Raw genomic sequence first — 8,682 nt, 5'->3', positions numbered from 1 at the left:
TACAGAAGAGAAGAGGAGGAACCGCTCCGGAGAGGGAGGGAAGGCAGGCATGCTCGTCGTCTGAGCTCGCCTTCTCGCTAGAACACCCTGCCGTCCACCTGGAAGTAGCGGTAAGCGGGTGAGCAACACACAAGTGAACGCTCAGCCTTGACGTGAGAAAGGAAGAGACAGACACGGCCGGTGACAGCCGCTGCCGTGCCCCTTGGGGCTGGAGGACGGGATGGCGGCGTGCCCGTTGCTATGCCGCTATCGGGGCAAGACACCCGGGTATCGGGGCCGGCAGCAGCTGCTCGGTGCCATCTCGGTGCCAGCCTGGCAAAAGCAGAATAAACAGCCTCGCCTCTCTCCCAGGAAAACGCCCCTTCGCCTACGAGCCGCCGCAGCCGCGGTGCTTTGGGCTGGGCTGGCGGGGGCGCAATGGCGGCCCCCGCCGGGAACTACAACTCCCAGACTCCTCCGCGGCGCGGCTCCCCCCCGGGGGGAGGGGGAGGCAGGCGCTTGCGCACGCGCAGCGGGCTCACCCCGAGCGAACTCCGTTTCCCGGGAGGCCGAGCGCGAGGCCCCTCGCCGCCTCCCTCCCCGCGGCTCGCAACGCCGCCTCGCGCTCCGTGACGCGACCCCTAAGCGTGGTGACGCGCAAAGTGTGTGCCCGCCATAGCAATCGCGGCCGCCGCGGGGTGTGCGGGGCCGAGCGCAGGGGCCGGGGGGGGCAGCGGCGGCGACTCAGCGGGGCATCGGGCAGGTACGGGCCGCCGGGCGGGGAGGGGGGAGTGAGGGGGGCCGGGCCGCGCCGCCGCCGCGCTTCCGCCGGGTCGGGCCGGGCCGGGCCGGTTGGCGGCCGCGGCCTCCGCGCCGGGCAGGGGGGAGGGGGTCGCCTCAGGCCGTGAAGGAGCCGCCGGTTGGGGGGGAGGAGGAGGGAGGGGGGTGGGTTGGCCTGCGCGCCCCGCCCCCGCGCCAGGGGGCGCCCTCCGAAGCGGCAGCGGGGCGGGGGCCCGGCGGGGCGCTGCGCCTCGTCCCGTGTCCCCGTCCCCCCCCCCCCCCACCGCGGCCTGTCAGCCTCCCGGCGGGGGGGGCGGGCCTGCGCCGCGCCGCGCCGGCCCCGCCCGCCCCGGTCCTCCGCCGGCCGGCCCGCCCCCCTCCCTCCCGCGCCGCGGCCTGGCGGAGGCGCCGCTCTGCGCGGGCTTCCGCCGGGCCTGCTGGGGAAGAGAGGCTCTCCGGCTTGGGGGTGTCCGCCCCCCCTTCGCTAACCTTTAAACCTTCGGTTCGAACGGCCGTTCCTCCCGTTGCGTCCCGGCGAACGGTCTGGAGGCGCGCGGCGGCGGGCGGCTGCAGGCTGGGGGCGTGCTGCCCGCCGTGTTGGAGCCGGTAAGAGCTGTCATGAGCGGCACGCTTCCCTCGGCGCTCCGCCGGGGAGGTAGCGTCCTCGTGGTGTTCGTCCCAGCCGCGTAAAGAGGAATTGATGTTGAAACGGAGCCTTGTTTTCTTGCCTGCCTTTGTCGGCAGCAGAAGCTTGTTCCTGTTTTTTGTGCTTGACCTGGCAGATCGGCACGTACTTACAGGTTTGTTTTGCAAAAGCAGAAATTCCAGGAAACTAAATAACTTTGTGGGTTTCCCTGGCCTTAAAAGTGTTCTGACCGTAAAAAACGATGAATTTTCAAACAGAGATTTAAAGCAACGTTAGGAACGTGTTCTGTATGTAGTAACAGCCAAATTGGAATCCTGTTAGGGGTTGAAATGGGAAGTTGAACAAACGAGGACTTCCCTCGGAGCTTCACACGTGTATGATACCAAACCATGGTTTTATTCTCTGTAGATTGTGAAGATTTTGTTAGTTTGTGGCATACTTTGTTCCGCAAGTGAACTTCAGTGTTGACAGTTCATTATGCTTCAGCATTAACTCTGGCATGGTTATTTCAGACTCAACAGGTTTAGGCAAATAGCTGTCTGGTATCTCATCCATTGAAAGAATAATTGTGATGAGAGGGAGGTTTGGTTTTTGGTTTTTTTTTTAAAGAAGTAAGGACTTCTTCATGTTAAACATAAACATGGAAGAACATAGAGATATACTGCTCAGCTTGCTACATAGTTAACTAGATTCCAACTCACGAGTTCTTAATTTTCCGTTACGGTGTTATATTATTACATTAGACTTTTCATCTACATTGTGTCCTCAGCCATGCTTAGAACCATATTTAGGAGCAATATGAAACTTGGTTATTTAAGCTAGGTCAAAGTGTAGTTATTAGAATTTCAGTTAGTTCTACATATGTGAATGTACAAATCCTCTTGTAATTTTTGTACACATATGAATTTAAATGTGTAATCTTTCTATATAGTTGATTAAAATTGATTATTCCCCCCCAAGGTATGATTTCTGCTTTTGTTATGTGGCTCTTTCATTTTCCATTTAAATTGCTACGGTATGGATTTTGCGCTTGTTTCCCAAGTAACCAAATTGTTGTTTTTCAGATTTTATGAATAGATTTGTTTTCATCTAAGAGGTTTCATACTTTAAAATGCATATCTGTATTGAAGTCAGTGTGTTTGGAACCTCATAATCCTTTTCATGAACACAACACAAAATCAATAAGTGAATGACCTGTAGTAGTGTTGCAGTCGGCATGACGCTCAAATATGTTGAGGAACAAAAGGGTGAAGCTGAACTGCTTGAACTGTACCATGTGCTTGTCAAGGTTTGCAGTTAGAGGTCAGCGGGAGTTGTATTTCTTTGTTGTTCAGAGGTGTCTGGCTAAGGTGACTCAAGCACTAAGGTGTCTGAGATTTCAAAAACATGTGAGTACTTTTAGGTATCTGTGTCTGAATACTTCTCTGGGTTTCCCTTTTCTGTCAGATTTTTACATCTCAGTTCAGAAGAGTAAAATGCTTACAAAACCTTTGCTATGATATTGGAATACTTAGCATTTAATATTAAAGCAATACTGTGTGTACCACTGTGTGCTGAAACATCCATACGTGGATTTTCAGTGGGAGTCTTCAGAGTGAGTGATAGTTAAGGTTGTAAGTACTTGTCTTTCAAAGTCAAAGCACTTAATCAAAGGATTTATGTTATGTTAATATCAGTCCTATTGATTCTAAATATGATATTTTGACAATAGTAGTGTTTGGAAAAAAAAATCCATTCCCTAGCTTATTAGATGTTCTCATTCAAATCTGTAGTAGGCCATGATTTTCAAAACTTATCAAAAAAAAAAATTACCACCACCCCCCCCCCCCCCCGATTTAAATCTATAATGAGTTAGCTGCTCCCTGTTCTTCTATTTCCTGGAGAGCAATTTAGGATTCGATTTGTTCACCAGCTTGTCCAAGGGGAAGTAGTGAAGGTCAGAGTTGCTCTCACAGGCCACCTTCTCCAACAGCCTGGGTATAGTCCTGACAGTCAGTTTAGTTCATACCGCTTATGGTCGTGTCCTTTCTGCAGAGTTCTTCACTTTGATTTAAGATGGAATTCTTGAAAAAACTGAGCACAGTAGGAATTGCTTTGGTGCTTGTATTTAAAAAGTCATTCACCTGCCATAGTGTTCGGTCCATATATATATTTTAATGCTAACACGCATTAATATGAGAACTGTGGCAGTAGATGCTTCTGAGGTAATTTTTGTTGTTGCTGCTGCTCTTTGCAGTGCCATCTAGAATAGTCAAATTTATTTGAATAGGTTGGGAGGGATAATAAGCCTTTGGAATAGATGAGATGCCTTGGCGAGACATTTACTTTCATTGCTGTGTACCTATAGAAAGGGTGGCATTTCTATGTTTTAACTTTATTTCAGGAAAACAGTTGCGTCAGCACCAGTTATTTAGACCCATAACATACTTTAAGTGAGGTAATACTCCAGGTTTTAGGGGCAGCTGGGATTTTTCTTTTGTCACTTGGTTATGGTATAGCACTGGGTGTCCCAGAGGGCAATGTGAGCAGTTCCTGTCATCTTCCTGACTTGAACTTTGTTGACCTGTTGCAGGTATTGCTGGACTTCTCTTATTTTCTAGCTGGAATAATTCAGGGTTGTTGGGGGAAGTAAACTATTCTTCGGATTGCAGGAGAGCCTGTACAGGCCTTATAGAAGCTCTGTGGTCACAATGAACTTTTTTCTGTATCCCTTGGGTATAAAATGAAGGTGGAGATGTCTGAAATGGTTGAATGCAGATACCGTTACAGCACTTGCATTCTGAGGCTCAGAGTAGTTTTGCCTGAATGTTTATCTGTGATATTTAAAAGCTCAGAAGTGCTGCTGGCAAGTGTTGTTCAGTTAATGAAAAAGAGAATGGAGCTTTATGAGCTTGGAACAGTTTTCCTTTTCAGAGGTGTTTCGGGTGGTGTATGTGTACAATCTCATTATGTTTTTGTTGCCTGTTTTTTCCAAAGCGATTTACGCATTTGCATCAAATTGCCCAGTCTAGTTCTGTGATGAATGAATAGTGAATCCTCTAGATAAAATCATAATTACTTGTCATTTAGAAAACATCATCTATCTTTATGCTTAGGTAGGTTTTTTGTTAGCATATGCTCACTTCATACAGTACTTATCAAAATGGTGTTCTTCGGACTGGGTATCTTGTTTATTGTCTTGTGTCTTAGGTTTATTTTTCTGTGGTCTTTGGGTGATGATTTTTGTGCAGTTTCTGCCAGTTTCATCTTCAGCCAGGTGATCTTCATTTCTTGTCTCCCCTTTAACTAACCAGTCATAATACATTAAATTCAGAAGCACCTATGGGACAGGAGGTAGATCTGTAGGGTTGTTCACCCATTCCGAGTGAGAAGAAGTTTTAAACCAGTTAGAGGTATCCAACACTTAGTTAAACATGGTTATGTTTTTCAGAATGAACTTGTGCTATAAATGCTTATGTAATCCATGTTGACCTATGGCTCCCTTTATAGTCTGTCATTTGACTGATTCCTGAGCATGTATTTCAGGAGTTGATGTGTATGTCACCATCTTAAACATATCTGTATGTAACATTGCTTTGGAAAGTTCTTTCTCTGGGTCAGTTAGTACAAATGGCTATTTAATCTCATGGCAGATGAATATTGGCCATGTTATGGCTAATGAAATGCTGGAAATTTTTGTGTGGTTTTGGATGGGAAGGAATTTCTTTTGCTTTGATTTCTGCCCTCCCCCCATCTCCAATACAAGGTCAATTTATACATTAGGATTGGGTGTTCGTTCCTCCAGCAGTTACAACTCTTCACAGCAATCACAGTCTGGAACCTAAGGGCATGGCAGTGTTTTGAGACAGATTTTGCTCTAGTTTTGTCTATTAATATTTCTAGTAGATTTTTATCAGGCTGACAAAAATTGGCACCTGGAAATTTAGAGGCTTAGACAGAATCTAGAGTGATAGTTCCCTTCATTAAATGGTACATTAACAAGTCACTCAGTACTGTAGGGGGATCTCACTTTTGAGGATGGGAAGTTAAATGTTCTGTCAGCTGCTTGCAAGTAGAGGCTGATAAACCTGAGGTAATTGCTCCAGTGTCCCCTCCTGTGATCATTCTTCCCTCTTACTAGAGCCACTGGCTGTTCTTGGAAACCTTGAACAAGTAGTGATGCGATGAGCTGCTCTGTTTCCCAACTACCACCCTTCTGGTGCTCCTTCCACTGCCCACAGCTGCTCAGTGCAGCTGCCTTCTACCTCCTTGGCAGTGTGAAGCTAATATGATTCTTGGCACTTTCACTGCTGTCTGGAGGGTGTTAAACTGGAATAATGACACTGATCATAATCTTGCTGCCCTAGCTTTGTTGTTTCTTGAGTAAATCCCTGAGCAACAGCAAAGGACTAACTCAAGTCTGCTCATGGAATTGAGGTAGAGTTTTAAAAAGCTTCAGTGCTGAACACACTTGTGGTTAGGTGTACATACTTACCGACACGGTCAGGGTTGTCATACACCAGTTAAGACTTGTGTTCAAAGCGTATGCATGTTCTTTATTCTTCAGGCAAAGGACCAGAAAGAGACTTCCAACGTTGAAAGTCAAGTTCAGCAGTATTCTGTCACTTAATCTTCTCTTTCTCACTTCTTGTCGCTGAGTATTTACTTGCCCCTTTCAAATGACTTGTAACCTTTGATTTAGATTATTTCAATGAATATAGCAAAACTGTGTGGGATTTCCTGCTCATTTTGTGCTTCCCCCCCCCGGCTTGTTACCTCTCCTCTAGGCTAAGCCATGACTTCAGGATCTGGGCATGTGGACTCCAAGGCTGAGCTCACTGCTTTGCTTGAGCAATGGGAGAAAGAACATGGCAGCGGGCAAGACATGGTCCCTATTCTCACCAGGTAAGATCTATTAAATAAATTCCTAAATCCGAATATCTGAGATTACTTGACAGCAGTTTTTACCATGGTTTTTTTGACGTTTTTTACATACCTGATTACCTGTTGGTAATTAATTTTCTTGGTCTGGAAGTTGAACTATAAGTGTGGTATTTAAATACACACAATTTTTGGTAAGAAATTTATATTGCAAAGATTTTACACAGACTGTCTCTAAAACATGAATTTAATTCTCTGAAATAATAGAAGTCAGGGGAATCATTAAATAGTTGAAGTAACTTTAGTATTTTCACCTGAAGCTTGTAAAATATTGATCAAGGTTGAAAGCTAAGAGAATGTTGTTCCATGAGAGTGGCAGTGTGGGGTTTGTGATTGTAGTAACATTGGTCAGATTAAATGAAAGGGTGAGAGTGACTCTTTGGATGAATCAAGTGGATTGTATTGAGAAGATTTTATTGAAGCTCATAGGGCATGTTTAAAGTGACATTTTAAAACTTGATTAATTTTTTTTTAATCTGGATGTTGATTGACTGGCATTGTATTGTATGGGTGAGAAAGATATTCCCTGGACAAACAAATTATTTTTAGATGTGTAGGTACTAGTAACACCATTAATTATAAGACATCCTCTGTTACAAGAGAAACATTTGAATTATCAATTGCATTTGTGGTTTCCCAAGCCAGGCCTCTCTTGGGTAAACTGGTATTACTCTTGCTTTAACAGGAGATTCACAGAAATTCCACCCAATTCCTCCTTGTGCCTCTGCTGGCAGACCTGTGGCCTGCCTAGTGTATGCAGAAGGACTTACTGCACTTGTACATTAAGAGCAATCCAGGTTTCTGTCCAGGTTTCTGTTCTGCGTTGTTGGGTCAGACAAGTCAGTGCACAGATTCTGAGCTGGCACTGCGTGGAAGTAACAGGAATTTGGTGGAGCTTCTTTGCACAGATCTGTGCCATGCCTCGCCTAGTGGGCACAACTTTTTTGCTGTTCTTACTACGTTTTAAAAATAGCAGCACAGAAGAGGGAGGTGAGCAGCAGAAAGCCAATCTTAAACACTTGAAAATGAGTAGGTCTCTTGAAAATCATGAGACATGTTTTGTTGTATCTTTGTGTATTGTCTGATTTGTGTCTTGAAGGAAACATATGTGCAATTTCAAGGCTTTTTCTTACAGGCTTAAACAGCAGAAATTTACTATATTCTAAGAAATTTAAAGACACTTGAATTAAACATGTCTTTTCTTGTGTTTCTAGCAGTCTGGCACTTCTTGCTCCCCCTCAGCTCCTTGAATTCCCTACGTTGTTTATGCCCAGACAAGTCTGATAACTCTCTTTTCATTCTCCAAGGTTTCTGTGCAGCAGGCAGAGTGGTTATGGATGGTGAAAGCTTGGGTATTTTGGCTTTAGTGGAGATAATACAGATTTATTTAAGGCAGATAGCAAGGTGATCTACTGGCTCTGGCAGAAGTTGGATTTGTAGTGCTTCAGGTATCAATGAAAGCCATATGTCTGTTTGGAGTAGAGAGTTTAGATACAGCATAGGTTTAAAAGAATTTGCTGGAAGAGATGCCTAGGAATCCTCACCAACTGGTGCTTGTGTTAGCTGATGTCCTGACGCAGAGTAATGCCATTGCATACTGTTTTAGACTTAAGGCTGTGGTCACGCTTTTTGGTGAGTGATGTTTTTTTCTACTTCCTTCTGCCTTCTGAGCTAAACGGAAGAAAACTTCCCTGTGTGGATGGGAAACCGTTTAATGTGATGCTGAGGCAGCCCATGCGCAAGTGCAGTAGTGAGTGTTTCAAAAGTAATAGGACAAGAACAGCAGCAGTGTGGCTTATAGGCCATGGCTGAATTGTCACTTCCAAATAAGCTAGTTTTCTGGATTTACAAACTCTGGAGTGTCAGAAGGTATGAATTGAAGAAATTGTTTGGAAAGTGTGTCAGCAAACAACAGATGTTAAATATATACAGTTTTCAAAAATATTGTAAGTTGAAATGATCCTGCAAGAGCATTAGCTCATAGTCTGGATGCAAGTCATGTTCAACCATTCTGGCAAATCCTGGGAGTCAGATCCTTCACTGCATCCCAAGAGCCCCTTTCATAAAGGGAATAAATCAGCAGCATAACATCACACTTCATCTCCACAAACCAAGTGTAAGCATCTTACGCTGTTGCAATCTGTTGTAAAGGCTCAGGCTGGTCATTAATGCCAAATGATGTCACGGAGCAATATTAGGATGGCTTTATATTATGCCATCTAGATCACTGAGAATCTTGCAAAGTTGACATACTTTTATGTTTACCACTGCCCCTTCCTTCCCCACCCCCAAGTTGAGCTCAGTTTGTGGCAAGTGAAAATGAGGATCTGACTAACTTTCCAAAGATGATTGCAAAG

General features: G+C 45.2%; 1 protein-coding gene across 12 annotated transcripts in view; it reads left to right on the top strand.

The window, feature by feature from the left end:
• Positions 1-665: 665 nt before the first annotated feature.
• Positions 666-8,682, top strand: part of DCAF1 (DDB1 and CUL4 associated factor 1) — a 54,043-nt gene continuing 46,026 nt past the window's right edge. For 11 of the 12 annotated variants that reach the window (XR_012653860.1, XR_012653858.1, XR_012653856.1 and 8 more), the window contains exons 1-2: positions 666-742; positions 6,172-6,289. Coding sequence is in view for 7 of the 12 variants with exons in the window: in XM_075053106.1 (XP_074909207.1) it covers positions 6,180-6,289 (110 nt within the window). In the remaining 5 variants the exon portion in view is untranslated. Of the gene's footprint in view, positions 743-1,158; positions 1,560-6,171; positions 6,290-8,682 lie in introns of those variants that run through there. The other variant, XM_075053107.1, reaches the window with a different exon arrangement.

The sequence above is a fragment of the Buteo buteo genome, chromosome 21 (assembly GCF_964188355.1).
Source record: "Buteo buteo chromosome 21, bButBut1.hap1.1, whole genome shotgun sequence".
Taxonomy (NCBI): Eukaryota; Metazoa; Chordata; class Aves; order Accipitriformes; family Accipitridae; genus Buteo; species Buteo buteo.
Note: the sequence above shows the minus strand (reverse complement) of the source record. Positions and strands in the feature narration are given on the sequence as shown.